This window comes from Peromyscus leucopus, chromosome 23, assembly GCF_004664715.2.
Source record: "Peromyscus leucopus breed LL Stock chromosome 23, UCI_PerLeu_2.1, whole genome shotgun sequence".
Classification (NCBI taxonomy): domain Eukaryota; kingdom Metazoa; phylum Chordata; class Mammalia; order Rodentia; family Cricetidae; genus Peromyscus; species Peromyscus leucopus.
The window spans coordinates 12,934,749-12,955,467 of record NC_051082.1 but is presented as its reverse complement, the minus strand read 5'-3'; the positions used below and the strand labels follow the sequence as shown (position 1 = coordinate 12,955,467).

General features: G+C 47.3%; 1 protein-coding gene across 1 annotated transcript in view; it reads right to left on the bottom strand.

The window, feature by feature from the left end:
• Atxn2 (ataxin 2) overlaps positions 1-17,968 on the bottom strand; it is a 98,125-nt gene extending 80,157 nt beyond the window's left edge. Inside the window, 2 exon segments of the mRNA XM_028855660.2 lie at positions 17,320-17,806; positions 17,809-17,968. Coding sequence (XP_028711493.1) covers positions 17,320-17,806; positions 17,809-17,953 — 632 coding nt within the window. The 5' untranslated portion in view covers positions 17,954-17,968.
• Between the last annotated feature and the right edge of the window lie 2,751 nt (positions 17,969-20,719).

Genomic DNA, 20,719 nt, shown 5'->3' with positions numbered 1-20,719 from the left:
CCAGCATTCTGGAGGCAGAGGTAGGCAGATCACTCAAACACACACACAATAATAATAATAAAGAAGCTGGCCAGTGGGGGGCGCACGCCTTTAATCCCAGCACTCGGGAGGCAGAGCCAAATGGATCTCTGTGAGTTCGAGGCCAGCCTGGGCTACAGAGTGAGTTCCAGGAAAGGCGCAAGCTACACAGAGAAACCCTGTCTCGAAAAAGCAAAAAAAAAAAAAAAAAAAAAAAGCATATGGACCTGACATCTGATACCCAGTACCCACATAAAAGCCATGCCCGGTGTCACAAATCTGTAAGCAGAGTTCTAAGGAAGCAGCAGTTAGATTCCCAGAGCTCACTGGCCAGTCAGTCCAGTCAAATGGTTGGATCTGTGCTCAGTGAGAGACAATGCTACCCAACTTCAGCCTCTGGGCTACAAATACCCAGCTACCCCCAACACACACACACACACACACACACACACACACACACACACACACACACACACACTGTAGAGACCCACAGAGGTTTCCTAGTGAGAACTTACAGAGTCTGAGAATCAGGGCTTGCTTTACCCATCAGGCTGCATAAGGGGATGAGTTGACCACGGGCTGTGGTTACCAGGTGTTTGGAAGGGGCTAAACTTGGCTGTGAGGTGTGCTTTGATCTAGCAAGAGGGAGGTCTTTTGCCCTGCCCCTTGGCATTGTTATAAAAAGCCCTTTTGAAGAGAAAGAAGGGACCGTTGGGTTTTGACTCAGGTCCTCCCAAAGCTATCCTGTGTTTCTGTCTGTCTCTTCGCTATCTTTCTTTCTAATATTTTTCTTATCCCTCTCTTTAAAAGGTGGGAGATGGTTTCCCACAACACACACACACACACACACACACACACACACACACACACACACACACACCAGAGTTAACTGCACAATTAAAGCTAGTGTAAACATCTTTTTAAATCTTTCTACTGACTGACATACATTCTGTTGTGTAAAACCACACGTAATATCGGATACAGTAGCTCATATTCCAAGCAAGACCTGCATGAACTATAGAATATGACTTTATAAAAGAAACAAACTAGGGTGACCAAGACTGACAACTGGAGTCCCATCCCCGAAACTCACACATGCAGAGAAAATAAATATAAATTTTTAAATGCAACAGTATTTGTATATGACCTACAAACACTGTCATATACCTGAGCACTCTAGATATGTGGCACCCAGCATTTAGAAGTTGTGCACTGTGCTTCCACTGTACTGCTTAGAGAATAGCACATGTTCAGGACACATGTTTTTTCCTTTGGACACAAGGAGCTAGCTTATTGTGTTGCCCAGCGTCTTAAGTGTCTATTGCTGTGAAGAGACACCATAACCAGGACAATTCTAATAAAGGAAAACATTTGAGACTGGGTTAGTTTCAGAGGTTTAGTTCATTATCATCATGGTGAGAAGCATGGCGGTATGCAGGAAGCCATGGTGCTGGAGACGTAGCTCGGAGTTCTACAGCTTGATCCTCAGGCAATAGGAAGTGAACTGTATCACATTAGGCCTAGCTTAAGCATGAGGCCTCAGAGCCCACCTCCACAGTGACACACTTCCTCCAACAAGGCCACAGCTCTAACAGTGCTGCTCCCTGTGGGCCAAGCACTCACACACATGACCTAAGGGAGGAGCCCTTCCTTCTCAAGCCACCACCCCAGCTTCGTCTCAGACTCAACCTCAAGCACCGCTCCAGCCTCCGTCCTGCTCGATTTACACAAGTCTCACCACCTAGTCAAAGAATTTTAAGTCAGACACAGCCTGACTTCCAAGAATGTCTGGTCTGTAGAGGGCTTAGCACTTGTGAATTGTTCAAGTCCACAGTATAGTCTATATGAATTATGACAAGCACTAATTCAGTTTCTCCTTACTGTAAAGAAAAGTACAGCTGTCAGGAGGAGTGATAGGGCTGGGGAGATAGCTCATTTGACAGAGCACCCTGCAAGCAAAATGTGAGTTTGGACCCCAGAACCCATGTAAAAAATTGGGCATGATGACATGTATCTGTAATGCCGGCAATGAGGAAATGCAAGATGGTGACAGGCCTACATGACTAATGATAAACCCCATCTCTAAGCATGAGTGATGCCTGAGATCCAACATTCAACACACACACACACACACACACACACACACACACACACACACACACACATATGCACAGGAAGGATGCAACTGGGTACACCCTAAAAAATCTAATCAGAGAGCTTATAATTTCCTTGAGTAGGTGAGTCACTTGCTCTTCCCAACTCGAGTTTATTATTATAGAGTAATCCCATAACCTAACCTTATTAAACACTTCCTCTCCATGTGAAGTTCTACCAACAAGAGCTAATGGGTTTCATCATGAGTTAAAGCTTTATAAGTAGCAGATAGACCAAGATTTTTACATCTAGGGTATAAGAACTCTTTGGATCTTAGATCCAATGCTGTCCCAACAGAACCCCATGATAATGAAAATTTCATACATCACACTGCTCAATATGGCAACCACTGGCCATATGTGGCCGTGACGATTTGAGATAGGGCTGACATGACTTGAGAACTGTAATGAATGTGTACATTTCAATTCATCTCATGTTTTTTGGTTTTGTTTTTTAATTTAACGTGCACTGGTGTTTTGCCTGTGTATGTCGCTGCACCACATGCATTAATTATAGATAGTTGTGAGCTGCCATGTGGGTGCTGGGAATTGAATCTGGGTCCTCTGGAAGAGCAGCCAGTGCTCTCAACTACTAAGGCAGCTCTCTAGGCTGTTGTTTTAGGTTTCTTAAAAATGACATGTATTAAGCCAGGCAGTGGTGGCACACACCTTTAATCTCAGCACTTTGGAAGCAAAGGCAGGAGGATCTCTGAATTCAAGGCCAGCCTGGTCTATAAAGTAAGTTTTAGGACAGTCAAAGCTACATAGTGAGACCCTGCCTTGGGGTGGGGAGACTTACTCAGTTGGGTGTTATGGCACACGCTTTTAATTCCAGCACTTGGGAAGCAGAGGCAGGAGGATCTCCGAGTTTGAGGCCAGGCTGGTCTACATGGTGTGTGCCCCAGGAGAGCCAGATCTAACATAGTAAGACCCTGTCTAAAAAGAAGTCATTCCAGCCGGGCGGCGGCGGCGGCGGCAGGCGGCAGCGGTGCACGCCTTTAATCCCAGCACTTGGGAGGCAGAGCCAGGCGGATCTCTGTGAGTTCGAGGCCAGCCTAGGCTACCAAGTGAGCTCCAGGAAAGGCGCAAAGCTACGCAGAGAAACCCTGTCTCGGGGGAAAAAAAAAAGAAGTCATTCCAGTACACAACAGGGCTAATAGTTCACAACACATGTGCGCCCACCCTCCTTCCTGCTGCACTGGAGAACCTGAAAAGAGAGATGAGGTTTCATTCATCTTTTTTTTTTAAAAGATATTATTTATTTCATCTATGAGTGCTCCATCTGCATGTACTCCTTTATTCCAGAAGAGGGCATCAGTACCCATTATAGATGGCTATGAGCCACCATGCAGTTGCTGGGAATTGAACTCAGGACCTCTGGAAGAGGAGACAGTGCTCTTAACCACTGAGCAATTTCTCCAACCCCATTTTTTTAAGAGTCCTGGTCTTGCAGATACAAATATGATCAAGGCACAAAATGAACGCATGCTTGGTGGTAGCATACAACTGTAATCTAAACTGTGAATTCAAGGCCAGCCTGAAAAAAATGGCCAGGCCAAAATGCATGTATGCATGCGTGCATGTGCGCGTACATACACATATAAACATTTAATTCATACCAGATATTAACTTAAACATTTAAAAATATAACTTATAGAAGAAAAGAGGCAAATGCTAGTGAAGTAATTTGCCCTGTCTTCCTACCAGGAAAGAAGCCAGGCACTGAGAACCAATGGTGTGATCTTGACAGATTCTAAGTGTCAAGGATCTTGATGAGGCTTTTTTGAGCAATTGTAAATGAAACTGTTTCCCTGATTTCTCCATCATGGTTGTCACTGGTATACAGGAAGGCTACAGACTTTTATGTGAATTTTATATCCTGCCACTTTGCTGAAAAAATGAGTAACAGAGTTTTTGGATGAAATCCTTAATATCTTTTACATATAGAAGCCTATCTGTAAATAAGGGCACTCTGACTTCTTCCTTTCCTACTTTTTTTTTTTACATTTTAAAAGAATTTTTTTATTTCTTTTTAATTACATTTGTATATTGATGTGTATGGGTGTTTTGTCTGCATGCATATCTGTGTATAATGTATGTGTATTGTCCAAAGACCAGAAGAGGGTATCAGATCCCCTGGAACTGGAGTTACAGGCAGTTGTAAGCTACCATGTGGGTGCTAGTAACCAAACCTGGGTCCTCTGAAAGAGCAGTCAATGCTCTTAACTACTGGTCCATCTCTTCAAGCCAAAATTTTTTTTTATTACATTTATTTACTAGGGAAATGTACATGTCACAGCATGTGCATGGAAGTCAGAAGTCAATGTGCAGAAATTAGTTCACTCCCACCACCATGTGGTTTACAGAGATTCAACTCAGGTGACCCAAATTAGAGGCAAGTGCCTACCACTGCCAACCTGCTGGCCCCTTCTTAGGGGTTAAGGCAGAGCCCCAGTATGTAGCCCAAAAAGTTCAAGTTAGGCAGTGGTGGTGCACACCTTTAATCCCAGCACTTGGGAGGCAGAGGCAGGTGGATCTCTGTGAGTTCGAGGCCAGCCTGCTATACAGAGTGAGTTCCAGGACAGCCAGGGCCATTACACAGGGAAACCCTGTCTTGAAAACAAAACACCACAAAACAAAACAGTCAATAAGTCAAAGCACTAGCTCCTGAAGTGCCTTAGTATCACAGGCGGGGTGGGAATTTTTAACTATTTTCTGCTGTCTACACTACCGTGGGAGCTCCAAAGAGACGTCTCATCTCACCTGTCCACTACAGTGTCCTCAAGCCTGGCAAACAGGAACTACTGCAATACATTATTCCAGAGTCAATAACTAACCAGCTACAGAGTAGGCAAATTCTATGGGACCATCTGTGTCCCTCCTCTAAATCTACAATGCAAGCTGACCCCAGAGATGATACATTGGAGCCTAGGGGTAGATCAGTGGCAGAGCACAAGCTTTGCACTGAGGTCTTAGGCTAGAGGGAGGGAGCTATAGCTAAAAAATAAAAAATAATAATTATTTTTTTAAGGTGGACCTCCTTCTAATAACAGCTATGCAGCCAAAGATGAGAGACTTGGCAAACATCATTGGTTCATTTTCTTCACCTGTAAATAGAACTGAATACAAAACAACCACCAGAACCAAGGCAGGGGTGGTGACGCACACCTTTTGATCCCAACACTGGGAAGACAGAGGCAGGCGGATCTCTGTGAGTTCCAGAACAGCTAGGGCTGTTACACAGAGAAACCCTACCATGAAAAACGAACAAACAAAAAAACAAAAACAAAAAAAGACACCAGAACCTTTAGCTTCCAATCTGTATGGTTTTAAGGGGAGAGCCATGGAGGGAAGTGACGAGATGGAAGGCAGAGAGAATGTAGTGCCTCACTTTCTTGTGTGTGGTGGCTGGGAGGGGAGCAGGGCATGCACTGCACCCCAGAGCTACCGAGCCCCACTGGTGGTTCTACTAAAGCAGGTCTTTCCTGGACACATAGTAGAACTGGGTCGGTCCTCACGCCAACAGCCAATCCAACCCCTTCTCTGGCCCGAGAGATACAACGAAACAAATGGAGCTCCCTAACTCAGGCAGCCTGTGTTAAAAGGAGGTGAAACAAGTCTCCAGCTCCAACTAATACAATCAGAGGAGAACTCACACTGTGACGCTGTAAACCTGGTCAATGCCACTGGCTCAGGAAAGCACAGCCACACAGAAGAGAACTGTTGGGCTGCTAAATGACCTGTAGTCCAACTGCCTTCTAAATACAGAAGCTTATACCCACAGACCAGGGCTGCTCTCAAACGCTGCACAAGTTTCTCTCTGCAGTTAACAGACTCAGAACTGGTGAAAATGCTGAGAATAAGTGAGTGTTAAGTGCCTGGCCCTAAGCAGGGCACCTCTCTCAACACACCTGACCCAAGATTCAAATAATATCATGAGGTAAGGGGCAGGAAGAATTCAAGAGCAGAAGGTGGGGAGGAGGATTGGAAACGCGGTCTTCTGAACATACCATGGTCGTTGCACTCATGAGAGCACTGCAGCTACAATCACTTGCACTAGATCTACACAAGATCAAGCCAGGATCAGTCCACGTTTCAACACAAGTAATTAGATTCAATGGGTTACACAAAAAAGAAAAACGTAGGGCCAGGTGTGGTGGCGCATACCTTTAATTCCAGCACAAGGGAGGCAGAGGCAGATTATCTCTGCCTAAGGCCAGCCTGGTCTACATAGCAAATCCCAGCCTAACTGGAGCTACATAGTGAGGAATATTCCCCAGAGGGGGGGAAAACTTTAACAAGAGTGATTTCATAATCTAATCAGTCATGACCTACAGTTTGAAAAATACTTCTTTGAAATATATTAAAAATAATTTAACCTTATGAGTCACCACTGTGAGCATGTTAATTAACTACACTATGCTATAAGGCAGTAATGCCCCTGGGTATCAAAACACCCAGCAGGGTATGCTTTCTGAGATCTCATGAGTGACTGTAACTCTGCAGTCTCCCAACCTCAGATCACACTGTTCCTTCTCATTGTTCTCAGTTATATTTGCCTCCCAAAGTTTTACTTTTTGATTCATTGGCAACTTAAAAGCATAAGTAATTTTGTTTTTCATCGAAGTAAGCGGGAGGCTAGGGAGTACAGTGCTTGCTTGTTATGCATAAGACACTGGGTTCAATGCCCAGAACTGAATAAAAACCTTTCCTTGGCTATGTACCAAGTTTAAGACCAGCCTGGGCTATGTGAGACCCTGCCATTAAAAACAATAAAAAATAAAAATAATATTTAAACAGATGTCACATTAGACTTATGCAGAATTATATAAATTAAAAACAATTAAGGAACAAGACTTATTTAAATGAGCCAAACTCAAGGTTATAAAAGAAATCCTGGGGGCTGGAGAAATGGCTCAAGAGTTAAGAACACCGGCTACTATTGCAAAGGACCTGGGTTCAAGTCCCAGCCCCCACATAGTGGCTTACAACCATCTGTCACTTCAGTCCCCATCTGTAACTGCCTCCAGCATTGCATACATGTGGTGCACAGGCATGTGTGCAAGCAAAGCACCCAAATACAGAAATAAAAGTAAAATAAAGCATATACAGTAATCACACACAGGTATGCACACATTTAAAAAAAGAAAAGAAATCCTGAAGAGCAAAGACTGTCTACAGCTGTACTACAGCTGTGTAAGATACACAGCAAGGTCTTCTTTATGTTTTCACTTTCATTTTTATTTACTGTCTGTAATGCTGGAGATTTAAGCCAGAGTCTAACACCAGCTAGGCAAACACTGCAGTGGGGAGCTGCACCCACAGCCATCATCTTGTTTTTATGTCTGCATTGACTTAAGGAGAGGGTGGACTAAAAATCAACAAAGGCTGCTTTTGGCAACTCACCTAATCTCTCAGAGCTGAAAGCTTTTTCCTTTTTATTTTGTAAGATTTTTCTGTTTTCTCATACTCTAAAATTCTATCATCTCAAGAAAAAACATTCTTTAAAAGATACAAACTACTGAACTCAAAACCATGTCTATGGGGCTAGAGAAACGGCTCAGCAATTAAGAGCACCTACTCCTTCTTCCTCTGTTGTTTTCCTCTTTCTTCTTTTTGTTTTGTTTGTTTTTGTTTTGTTTTTCGAGACAGGGTTTCACTGTGTACATCCCTGGCTATCCTGGAACTTGTTCTGTAGACCAGGCTGGCCTCGAACTCACAGAGATCCACCTGCCTCTGCCTCCCAATTACTGGGATTAAAGGCGTGCGCCACCACCCAGCCCACCACCTACTGTGTTCTTGAAGAATACCTTAGTTCCCAGAACCCATGTTGATCAACTCATAGTCTGTAACTTCAACTGAGAGAATATGACGCCCTCTTCTGGCCTCCTTAAAAACTTCACTCACATGCACATTTCCCCCAGAGATACACAGCTATCACTAAAAAATAAAAATAATAGGCTACAGAGATGACTCAGTGGTAAAAGCATAGGAGAGAACTCAGGATTCAGTTCCCAGCATCCACACAGTGGCTCACAACCATCTGGAACTCCATTCTTAGAGCATCCAATGCCCTCTTATGACCTCCAATGGCAGCAGGCATGTACATGGTGTACATAAATACACGTAGGTAAAACACTCAAGCATAGCCGGGCAGTGGTGGCGCTCGCCTTTAATCCCAGCACTCGGGAGGCAGAGCCAGGCGGATCTCTGTGAGTTCGAGGTCAGCCTGGGCTACCAAGTGAGTCCCGGGAAAGGCACAAAGCTACACAGAGAAACCCTGTCTTGAAAAACAAAAACAAAAAACAAAAAACTCAAGCATAAAATAACCTAAAAATATTTTTAAATAAAAAATAAAAATAAAAATCCTGCCAGGCGTCAGTGGCACATGTCTTTAACCCCAGAACTTGGGAGGCAAAGCCAGGCGGTTCCCTGTGAGTTCAAGGCCAACCTGGTCTACAGAGTGAGATCCAGGACAGGCTCCGAAACTACAGAAAGAAACCTCATCTCAAAAAACCATAAAGAAGCCGGGCAGTGGTGGCGCACGCCTTTAATCCCAGCACTCCAGAGGCAGAGCCAGGTGGATCTCTGTGAGTTCGAGGCCAGCCTGGGCTACCAAGTGAGTCCCAGGAAAGGCGCAAAGCTACACAGAGAAACCCTGTCTCAAAAAAAACCAAAAAAAAAAAAAAAAACCAAAAACATAAAGGGGGGGGGAGGGAGGGAGGGAGGGAGGGAGGGAGGGAGAGAGAGAGAGAGAAACAAACAAACAAACAAACCAATCCTGCCAGGTAGTGGTGGTACACATCTTTAATCTCAGCATTTGGGAGGAGGAGATGGAGGCAGGTGGATCTCTGAGTTTGAGGCCAGTCTGATCCACAAATGGAGTTCCAGGACAGCCAGAGCTACACAAAGAAATGGTGTTGAGGGGGGTGGGGGGGGTGGCGCAGCCACGGACTATGTACCATACCATATCTGTTTGTATCATATACAAATACATAATGGTGGATATCTTTCAAAAAAGGACCATTTCAGTATTTGAGATTTTTTTTTTTGCTTCCCAGTGAGAGTTTATTTATTTATTGAGAGTCTCATTATGTAGCTCTGGCTGTTCCAGAACTCAGACTAGCTGTAAACTAAGAGATATGCTTGTCTGTCTCTCAAGTGCTAGAATTAAAAGCATGCACTAACATGCCTGGCAGTATTTTACTTTTCTGAAAGTAACATAAAACTTCTTCCAATTTTAAGACAAAAAACAAACCCATGTATGAGTAAGTAAATACTTAAGACGTCTGCTTACTAATCTCACAAGTAAATTTGTTCTGCACTCAGGACATGCTCAATTCTATTACAGACCACATCCCATATATATTTCACATGTCTGTTTTTCCAAATATTGTACAGACACAGCATACGTATAAATTACGAGATCCCAACTGCTTTAAGCAGGAAGGTAGCTTATGGCACAACTACCTATAGAACTGAAATAGTGCTTCAAGACCAATTCCCCCATGGAGAAGTGCATCACATTCTATACAGACGTTCACCTTCCAAAGTATGAGGCACTCTTTCTGGATTAAAAAACAAAACTATGTTAAGAACATTTAGATGTGATGGCACCTGCCTATAAACCCAGCAGCTGAGGAGCTGAGACAGGGGAATCTTAGATTCACGGCAAGCCTAGGAAAAGTAAGGTCCTATCCCTAAATAAATAAATCACATTTTCCATCTTAAGTGACACTAGTTTTAAGGTACAAATTGAAAAGTGTCTTAACAGCTGCAGACTTAACTCCCACCAACTCAAACGCAGCGACAGGCAGTTTCCTGAGAAGCACGCTTTGTGTCTGCCAATGAGGAGCAGACAGGTGAGCTAGCACTGTGCTTGCACTTCAGTGGCACGTTCCAAACAGACAACTGCACCCTTACAGTGGCGGATGACCCTGACACACCTTTCAAACACCCCAAGCACTTTTTATCATTATTCACTCACTCGCTCCGCCCCATCTTTTTGAGACATGGTCTAGCTATGTAGCCATTGCTGACTTGGAATTCACTATGTACACCAGGGTGTCCTCAAACTCACTTACCCATGTATTTTTAATTTTTTTTCAGGGCAACTTCAAATCAATGTTTGTTTTTCTTTGACAGAACCTGGGATTCGATCTAGAGCATCTTGAATCCTAGGCAAACCCTCTACCACTGAACTACATCCCTCCCCCAAATATTTCCAATTCAAAAACTCCAGCAGTAAGTTAGCCTAACAAATTCCATTTACATCTCCACTGAAGCTGTCACCATCACTTCAAAGAACTGTAAAAATAGACTTTTGTACCTGCTCTACACTATATAATACTAAAAGCAATTTCCACCTAGCCAAAATAGAACATTATAATTCAAGGAAAGTCTCTAAAGAGAATGTGTGTGCGTGCACAGTGCTACAGTAGAATGAAGTTCTCACACGGCGGAAGCTATCTAGGACAAAAAGATCAGGATGGTTCTTTAAATCTGCATTAAACGGGATGGTGAGTTCTCAGCCCCTGTGTAAAACTGCAACTGTCTAATTAGAGAAACAAAAACACAAGCTCCCGTTCAGAACAGGAACACCAAGCCTGGCCCTGTAAGTGACTCCTCTGTCAGACCTCAGCACGCACAGCTCTTACTAGCTCCAGCAATGCTTTTTCTTTCAAACACAGAAAAGCAACCTCCACATATTTATTTGGACCAAACAAATCCACTAAAATATGTAAGCACAAAAGAACAGCAAAAAGATGTGTTTCTTTTTTATTAGCAGACTTAGTTTATCTCTAATGACCTAAATATCAGCTAACTTTCCTGCTAACTTCATCATCAAACAGCTATCAATACCCTTTGAAAAGATGACAAAATGAGCCAGTCTCAATTTCTGAACTGCAAGTAATTTCAAGAGGACTGGTTCGAAGACCTCACCCTCCACTGTTACCTCTTCAAGGAAGCTCCTCTAATCCATTTCAAGTTGCAGCCATCCCCTTCCTCAAACTCTGTGCCTTTAATCGGCTTCCTCTAATTCCAGTCCAGTCTAATGCTGTCCACAGGTGTGCTGTTTAAGGATGCCTGCCTCTCACAGTCTGTGGTGAGCTGGGTGTGGCGGGTGGCACATGCCTGCAATCCCAACAAGCCAGAGCTGACACAGGACAGTCCAGGCCACACAGGGAGCTCTAGCTTCAAGGCTCAAAAAAGAATGTGAGCTCTAGGAGAGCAATTACCTTTGTTTTAATCATGAGTACATCCCAAGACCGCACATAGCACTGCCTTACAGATACTCAAGAATTTGTGCTGAATGCAGAGTTCTGGGCATTTCAAGAGATAGGAACTCATGGAGAGGTCTCGGACATTTAAATGGAAGCATGATAAACAATTTCTAAGATGCAATCAATACCTTAAGAGAATGAAGCCATAGAAAACACAAAGCTAAGAAATCAGAGAAAAGGTTCTTTTAAAAGTAGTAAACAGCTTAATGAGTAAAGGCATCTGCCCCCAGGTCTGGCAGCCTGACTTCCATCTCCCTGGCCACAGGATGGGAAGAGAACCAACTCCTCCAAGTTGTCCTAACTTCCAACCACACACTGTGAAGTACCCCCAACACACACACACACACACACACACACACACACACACACGCGCGCGCGCGCGCGCGCGCGCGCGCACACACCTGAATTCCAAATGTAGTTGTGAAGGTAAAGCAAGGTCAGCCTAAGGCTATATTTTTATAAAACATGGTATAGGAAAGAGTCTGCCATGGTGCCGCTCAGCTATCCTAGAACTACTGAAGCAGAGGCAGGAGGATGTACCCTGCAGGCTCGAGGCCAGCCTGGGCTAAGTAGCAAGTTCCAGGCCATCATAGCAACAAAAACCATTCTTTAAAAATAAAAAAAAATCCCAAACTAAACCAGGCATGACAGTGCACATCTTTAATCCCAGCACTCAGGAGGCAGAGGCAGGCAGAGCTCTGAAAGTAGAGGTCAGCCTGGGCTACAGAGCGAGATCCAGGACAGTCAGGGCTACATAATAGAGATCCCGTCTGAAAACAAAGCAAAGCTAAAAATTAGGATTGAGAGTTGGCTCCTTGATTAAGAGTACTTGCTGCTTTCCCAGAAGACCAAGGTTCAGTTCACAGTACCCACATGGCAGCTCACAACTGCCTCAACCTCCAATTCCAGGAGACCCAATGCTCTCTGCTGGCTTCCTCAGGCCCCTGCACACATGGAACACAAATACACAGGCTCACATCCATACACATAAATTTCAAAAAGTAAATTGAAAAAAGATGTCTAAGCCAATGAGCCAGGTGTGGCACATGCCTTAAAGTCCAAGGCTACATAGTGAAAGGTAGTCTCAAACAAAAAAGCCAACAACAACAAAAATCAAGGGCAGCCTGGTCTACAAAGATGCTGCTGCTCCACCCACCCCTAACCCCAATACAGAGGAAAGGAGGGATGAATTAACCAATGCTGATTCCCAATGGAGGCACTAAATACCAGCTGAGAATGTAGCTAAATCGGTACAGTGCTTGCCTAAGATGCAGATAAGCCCTGAATTACCATCCCCAGCACTGCATAAACTGGGTGCACACCTACAATTCCAACTCTTGGGAGAAGGCAGAAGGGCCAAAAGTTCAAGGCCATCCTCCCCAGCAGTTCAAGGCCAACCTACAACAGATGTGACCTCAAAAAACAAAGAGGCTGGGTTGTACACAGTGGGCTCAGCAGTTAAGAGCACTGGCTGCTCTTGCAGAGACCTGGGTTCCGTTCCCAGCACCCACATGGCAGCTCACAACCCATAACATAACTACAACTCCAGGGGATCTGACCTCCTCTTCTGGTCTCCACAGACACCAGGCAGATGTGTGGCACACATATACAAATAGCAAAACATTCATACACTGTTTTGTTGTTTTGTTCTGTTTCACGACAGGGTTTCTCTGTGTAGCCTTGGCTGTCCTGGAACTAACTTACTCTGTAGAGACAGGCTGGCCTCAAACTCAAGAGATCCTCCTGCCTCTGCCTCCTTCAGCAAATCCTACTGGTACTCATCACCACAATCAGAAAATTTTTTTTCAAAAATCATTATACACTTAACAGCTAATAACATAAGTAAAAGAAGGGGATTAACAATAAAAAGGAGGGGCTGGAGAGATGGCTCAGTGGTTAAGAACACTGATTGCTCTTCTGGAGGACTCGGGTTCAATTCCCAGCACCCACATGGCAGCTAACAACTGTCTAAAACTCCAAAACCCTCACACTGACCTATATGCAGGCAAAATGCCAATGCACATAAAATAAAAATAAATTAAAAAAAAAAAAACAATAAAAAGGAAAGGGAAAAAAAAGCCCAAAAAACTTGAAAACAGTTCCTTCAGAATCATGAATCTGCATCTGTGGTGTACACAACAGACTCCTAAACATTTTTACATACAGTCCAGTCAAAGCTCAACCAAAACTCACACACAGGGCTGAGGCGATGCAGAGCACTTGCTGCTGGTGTAAGCCTGCTCCTATGTAGAGCAGCCAGGCCCCAAACACAGAAACCCGCCTGTCCGTCTCACTAGTGCTCAGACTGAAGGCACCGACCCTGGCATTTGCTGCTGTTGCAGAGGACTAAGCTCTGTTCCCAGCACCTACTGGTGGCTCACAACTATCCCTGCCTCCAGAGCTCCAGTGGATCCAAAACCCTCTTCTGGCCTCTGGGCATCAGACAAGCATGCAGGGCACTTACAAATATGCACACAGAACACACCTACACATAAAAACAATCTCTTAAAAACTCAAAAAGAAATAACCAGGAGGAGCTGGATTGATGGTTCAGGGATTAAGAGCACCATTTACTCCTGTGGAGGACCCAGGTTGGTTTCCAGCACTCACAAGGTGGCTCACAGCTAATGTAACTCCAGTTCCAAGGATTACAGGGTCCTCTTCTGGTCTCTGTGGACACTGGGCATGCATGTAGTATACTTATAAAATTTTTAAAAGGCTCTTTAAAATAGAGAAACAACCAGGAAACACACACAGGAAAGCACCTGCTTGTGTATGACCCTGATGTGGAGGCAAAGTTCCCGACCCCAAGAGTGTCTGACAATTACAAAGACACTGTTGCCCTGTAGAGCTGCCCACCTCGACTCCAGAACCCACTAAGCCTTCAGAGAAACAACACAGCACAGCTTATGAGAGCCAGAAAACCTTGGAGTCCTTGACCTAGTGAAACCACTTCTGGGCACTTACTCTAGGGAAAAATTAAACTGAAGCAAAAAGATTCTAGTATGAAGATGTTCACTGTACCACCTCTACAAAAACAAAATTATCAAGACCAAAATCCCAACAGTTAGGCAGAAACTTAATGTAGTCGGTAAGTCACTGTTTAAAATTAAAAAAAAAATCGTCAGGTTAAGGGGGAACAAGCTGATCACACATGAGCACAACCTCACAGCGAAAAGGTCAAAGTCTAGAATACTCAGAGGGTTCAGGTGCAATTGTGTGGTAGGACTTTAAGAAAGTGATCACACAGTTCTTTTCTAAGACACCTCTAAGCACTGAGAGGAAAAAGTTGTTCTCAAAGTTAGAAAATTCTTTTCACACAAAACCCAAGTCCAATCCAGGCTGGCGGAGTAGCAAAGTCCTCCCTCGTCTAGCAAAAGCAAAGCCCTGGGGTAGAGTTCCAGGCTGGAGGAGGGTCCAGAAATAAAATGGTGCTTCAACAGCTGTGAACCTCTAGGCCGTGAAGAACATTTTGCTATCACAAACAACAACGTCAATGCCACTTTTTCTTTCTTTTTTTTTTTTTTTTTAGTTTAGTTATTGTGGGGGAGGGGAACATGCCCCTGGCAGGCGTGTGGAGGTCAGAGGACAACTCAGCTACTTACTGCTCTGGTGATGGTGGTGGGGTGGGGTGGGAATCCTGGCTGACAGGCCTGGCAGCAAGCGCCTTCACCCCCTGAACCATCTCACGGCCCCCGGTGCTGCATCTCCTCTCCTCAACCACGTTCCAGTCTTACTTAAGCCATACACACAAACCCAAGCAAAACTCTTGAAGTTGTAATGGATTTACTAAGAACCCAGAGAAGACTAAGGACTTAGCGCAATTCTATCAGTGTCAGCATTAACCAAGGTTCTGTACAAAACCATATTACATATTCTGAGTCCAGTACTGGACGAAAACTGTCCAAAGAGTAAGTGCTAAGATGTATGCTTCAAGTAAAAGAACTTAAAGCAAGGAAAACTAAATGCTTTTAACTTTTGGGGAGCCTCAAGAGCAGAAAGATTCCGAGTACTTATACCTTGCTCATCTGGGATGCTCAGATGCCCATGGGACAATTCTGCTACCATCTAATCTTTACGCCTAAAGAGACAGTTGAAGCTTAAAACTTTAGTTTTAATTTGTATTTGACCAAGTTGCCACTTTCTGATAACCGAAGAGAAAACATGGAAAAGCAAAGAAAACAGGACGTATCCTTAAACTTAAATTTAAGTATTTTTCGTTTCTCACTAAAAGTCAAGGACAAAAAAAAAAAAAAAAAAGAAAAGAAACTTCACCAAGCTGGGGGAAAAAATGGTTTAATTTGAACTAGGTGGGCTAAGCAGGGTTTGAAACGTCTCACGATAGGAAAAATTGGGAGTGTGGGGGAATAAAAGTAAAAAACAGACTGTTCCCAGCAGAATCCCTTAAAAATCTGCTCTGACTCACCCCACGGGTTAACTTCTGCTGTAAAGAAACACTCTCTGGAAATGGACAGCTGGAAAATGCGGCTAAAAAGAAAACTCGGTACATGAAAAAAAAAAAAAAAATCCCCTAGCCCACCTCCTAAGTCCTTGGACGTCTATTTAAGGAGGAGGCTGGTAAAGGCCCTGCCAACCAGGCCTAGGCCAGAGGGAGGCACAGCAGTGCCTGTAACACGATGGACTGGGGCACAGGGAAAATGGACTTGCATGCCCTTGGTAAGCTCGGGCGGCGCTTCCCAAGTTAAGGACACCGGCCACAATGGAATGGAGTCTATTGGCATTTGCCTCTCCGTTTTAACACTAAGCATTTTCTTAGTTCGTGAAATACGAACTGACAACCTCCCCCACCCCTCCCCACCCCCGCACGCACACACCCTCCAGAGTCAAGCCCAGTCACACAGGACAGCACCCGGTCTCCAGCTCCTACCAACAAAACCCGGCCCAGGGGAGAGGAGAGGGGGGCGAGGGCGCAAGCCAACACCCGCCTTGTTGCCACCCAGACCCGCACCAACTCCTCGGTGGAGGTTCCTCATCCCTAGAAATCTCGGGAACCGGGACGGGGGCTGCGGGGGGGAAATGCGCTGCGTGCCCGATGCCCGCCGCCAACCCACCTCGCGAGTCCGGCCCTCGCCCACCTCTATTCAAAGGCGCCTTCTGCTCGGCTCGGCGGACGAGGAACGGCAATGCGGATCGGCCACCACCCGCGCGCAGGGGACCTTGCGGGGAAGGAGGGAGGCCGGCCCGAAGGGAGCCGGGCACTCCCACCCCTTCCCCAGCTGGGGGGGGGAGGGCAGCCCGCTGCGGGAACCCCGCCGCCCCAGATCTATAGGGGGATGGGTGCCGGAGGCCGCCAGCCACCCACCTCGCCTCGGATGACCACCTTCCCAGGGTCTGCGGGGCGGGACACAGGCAGGACAACCGGCTGACCCCACCTGGGGCGGCTGGGCCTCAACTTCCCCTCCTCCCTCCCGATTCCCCCACCCGGCGCAGAGGCTCATTTCGGGAGAGGGACCCCTGCGACCTCCACCCAGGCCCAGCCGCCCTTCCATCACTGGTGTGGGGGGGGGACGCTGCAAGGGGGTGGGGCGGGGGTACCAATCGCCCCTTGCACGCGCGCACACACACACACACACACACACACACACACACACACACACGCACACGAGGGGCAGGGGGCCGCCCCGGCCGTCCATCTTGACCGTCTGGGGGAGGGGACGCGATGGTGCGGGAGGCTGGCCACGGCCTGGGAAGCCTGAAGAATCCTCCGGCGCCTCCCGCCCCTCCGCGGGGCCCCCCAGCCCACCGCGATGCGGGCCGGTCACGGGGCGAGGCGGGGGAGGGGGGACGAGAGGCGCGGGATCGGCCCGGCGAAAGCGGAGGGGGGCTGGGGAGCCGACACCCACCTGCCCAGGCCGGGGCGCCCGCCGCCCGCGGCCGGCGAGGAAGACGCCACCGGCGCGGCCGGGGCCGGCACCGCGGAAGACGAGGACGACGCGGCCGAGGCCGGCGCGGCGCCGGGCGACGAGAGCAGGCCGCCGCCGGGCTTGCGGCCACTGGCGGGCGCGGGCGGCTGCGGCTGCGGCTTCAGCGACATGGTGAGCGGCCCATACACCGGCTCGCACGCCGGGCGGGGACAGCCGGGAGCCGGGCGCGCTGAGCAAACGCCGGAGCGCGGCGGGGACGCGCGGACGCCCAGCGGGCAGGCGCGGGCTGGCGCGGTCGCGGGAGCCAGGGGCAGCAGGACGACGACGAAGGGGCGGGGAGGCCCGCAGACACCGAACAGCCGCCGGGAGCCGGGCCGGGACGCGCCGTTGCCGTTGCTACCAAAACAGTCTGAGGCGCAGGGCGGCGAGCGCGGCCCGCGGGGAGGGGCGCCGGGGCCGCGCGGGGAGGGCCGGCGGAGGGATACGTCGCCGCGCCGCCCCGCCCGCCGCGCCGCGCCGTCCGCGGGAGCGAGCGCCGCGCGGCCCAGCCCGACCGGCGGGGCGGCTCCGGCCCCGCCGAGGGCCGCCGAGTGGCGGCGGCCGACGGGCGCATGGGAACCCGACTCCGCGGGACGCGCACGGGGCGACGCGGCCCGGAGGGCGCGGAGAGATGCGGGACGGACCTGGGGGCGGGGGTGGGGGTGAGGGTGGAGGAGCGGGGTGGGGGGGGGACTCTTTACCGGAAGTCGGAAGGGTCAGGCGGAAGTCGAACGTGAGCCGGCGGATCGGGGGCCCGATCGGGACACGTGAGGAGCGGGCGCCGCGCTGGGCCGCGTTCGCTCTTGGGGGGTCGGGCGAGGGCCGCGGCGGGGGATCCGCCCTCTCCGAGGCCGGTCTGCCCTTCGGGAAGGGAGCGCTGGGCTTCGCCCGCGGGGACTGTCGTGGATGGGTGCCCCGGGCGGGTCCGGTGTCCTCAGCCTTCCCGGAGGACCTTGGTTCCCCCACCACCACCATCACCAGATAACAACATAGACGATGGCCCGCGGGCGCCTTCGGGGCGGAGACCCGCACTTTCCTCCGCAACCCCCCCCCCCGGCCGGGCCTGGCACACAGTAGGCCCCCAGGTGCCACTGCGTGTTGGTTTCCCTGCCAGCATGGGAAGCTTGCCAGCACTTGAAGCCACCGCGAGCTGCTTCACTTTGCCCCACTTTACGTCCACCCCGGCGAACTGTTGGGTATCTGACCTTCATTTGAACCCGTTTTTCCCTCACCCGGACTTCGCATTCCTCCTTCGGGAGACTCGAAAGGAAACGGACGGGATTGGTAGAGCTGGAGAATGGGGTCTTGCCATGGATAAATGGGGGTCTCCCTCAGTGGAGACAAAACAGACCTCACCAAAAAAAATAAAATAAAATAAAAATGTGAACTTCAGACCTTGACCCTTTTAGAAGTTTTACTTTAACTCGGGGAGGCCGCCAAACACGGTAGATGGTTTTTGATCATGTTGCAATTAAATTGGAAGCAAGTAGGTAACTTTTTTTTGCAATGAGTTTAGATTTGTTTGTGGGTTTTGTTTTTTTGTTTTTTGTTTTTTGTTTTTTTAAGTGAAATCGCTTAAGGAAATGATGGGCCTGAGAACAGCAAAATCCCCCTCATTCTACTAAAATCATTCACACGAATTAAAGTCTGGCATGGTGTTCATACCATGTATGAGCACCTGTAACATGAGCACTTGGGAAATGGAGGCAGAATTAGAAGTTCAAGGTCATCTTCACCTATATAAGGAAATTCTAGGCGAGGCTAAGCTACAAGGGACCCAGTCTTAAAAAGGGGAGCAATTAAATAAGTAATGACCCCTCGTTATGGCACTCAAAACAAGTGGATCTCTCAGTTTGAGACTTAGCCGCCAAGCCAGACCACCTAAGTTTGATTCCCGGGGCTGACGTGGTTGAAGAAGAGAAACTTGACTCCTTGGGATTGTCCTCAGACTTCCACACTTGGGTTGTGCCGGATGTGTGTCCACACATATATGCACAATAAAGATGGCTTTAAAAAGAACAAAAAATGGAGCTGGGATGTCACTCAGTTTTAGGGTGGGAGCCTGATCAAGTTTTAGGCACAGTATTGGATCTCCACAACCCCTGGTCCACCCACAAATATAAATAAACAAATAACTTGGAACATATTTAAAAGTCACTAGTAGTCCAGTTGAAATGAATTTAACCTCTTGGCTGGTCTGTAGTGGCGCACACCTTTAATCCCAGCACTTGGGAGGCAGGGGAAGGCCAGCCTGGTCTACAGAGTGAGTGCCAGGACAGCCAAGGCTGCAAAGAGAAACCCTGTCTTGGGGAAAAAAAAAAAAAAAAGGAAGCCTGGCATGAATGCAAACCCTTGAATCTCAACACTTGGAAGGTAGAGGTCAGATTCGAAACAGTTCAGGCCAACCTCCAACCTCAGCTTTGTAGCAGCAGTTCTATCAGCCATGTGAGCCACTTTCCAAAACGAAACTAAAACAATAGTAACAAATCTAGGATTTAAAACAGCACTTGATCCCTAAATTAAACATGAGTTAGTAAAATATATACAAATATCAGTAATTTAATGTTAAAGATTTATATATATATATATATATATATATATATATATATATATATATATATTTTAATTTTATGTGCATTGGTGTTTGGCCTGCACATATGCCTGTGTGAGGGAGTCAGACCCACTGGAACTGGAGTTACAGACAGTTGTGAGCTGGGAATTGAACCCCAGTCCTCTGGAAGGGCAGCCAATGCTCTTAACCACTGAGTCATCTCTCCAGCCCTGTTCAAGATTTTTGTTTGTTTGTTTTTTGTTTTTCGAGACAGGGTTTCTCTGTGTAGTTTTGGTGCCTTTCCTGGACTCTCTCTGTAGCCCAGGCTGCCCTCGAACTTACAGAGATCCGCCTGCCTCTGCCTCCCGAGTGCTGGCATTAAAGGCATGCACCACCACCGCCCAGCGATTTTTTTTTTTTTAATTAATCAGTTTAACTCGATGTGTTGTCTGTGTCCATTTGTGTTAACATATGTGTGCCTGGTGTCTGCAGAGGCCAGAAGAAGGCCTCACATCCCTGGAATTGTAGTCGATGGTTGTGAGTCACCATGTGGGTGCTTGGAATTGAACCTGGGTCCTCTGGAAAAACAAGCAGTGCTCTAACGGCCGAGCAAGCTCTCCAACCCCAAGATAGGCTTTTAATTAGCCTAAAGGAAATCAGAACAGAAAAAAAAAGCAAATGACTAAGAAAAAAGACGCCATGCAAACAGAATCACCAATCTCTGATGTTATGATTTAACAACCAGAACTGGAACCAAGCTCTCCGAATTCAATGGTAAAGGCCAAGTCC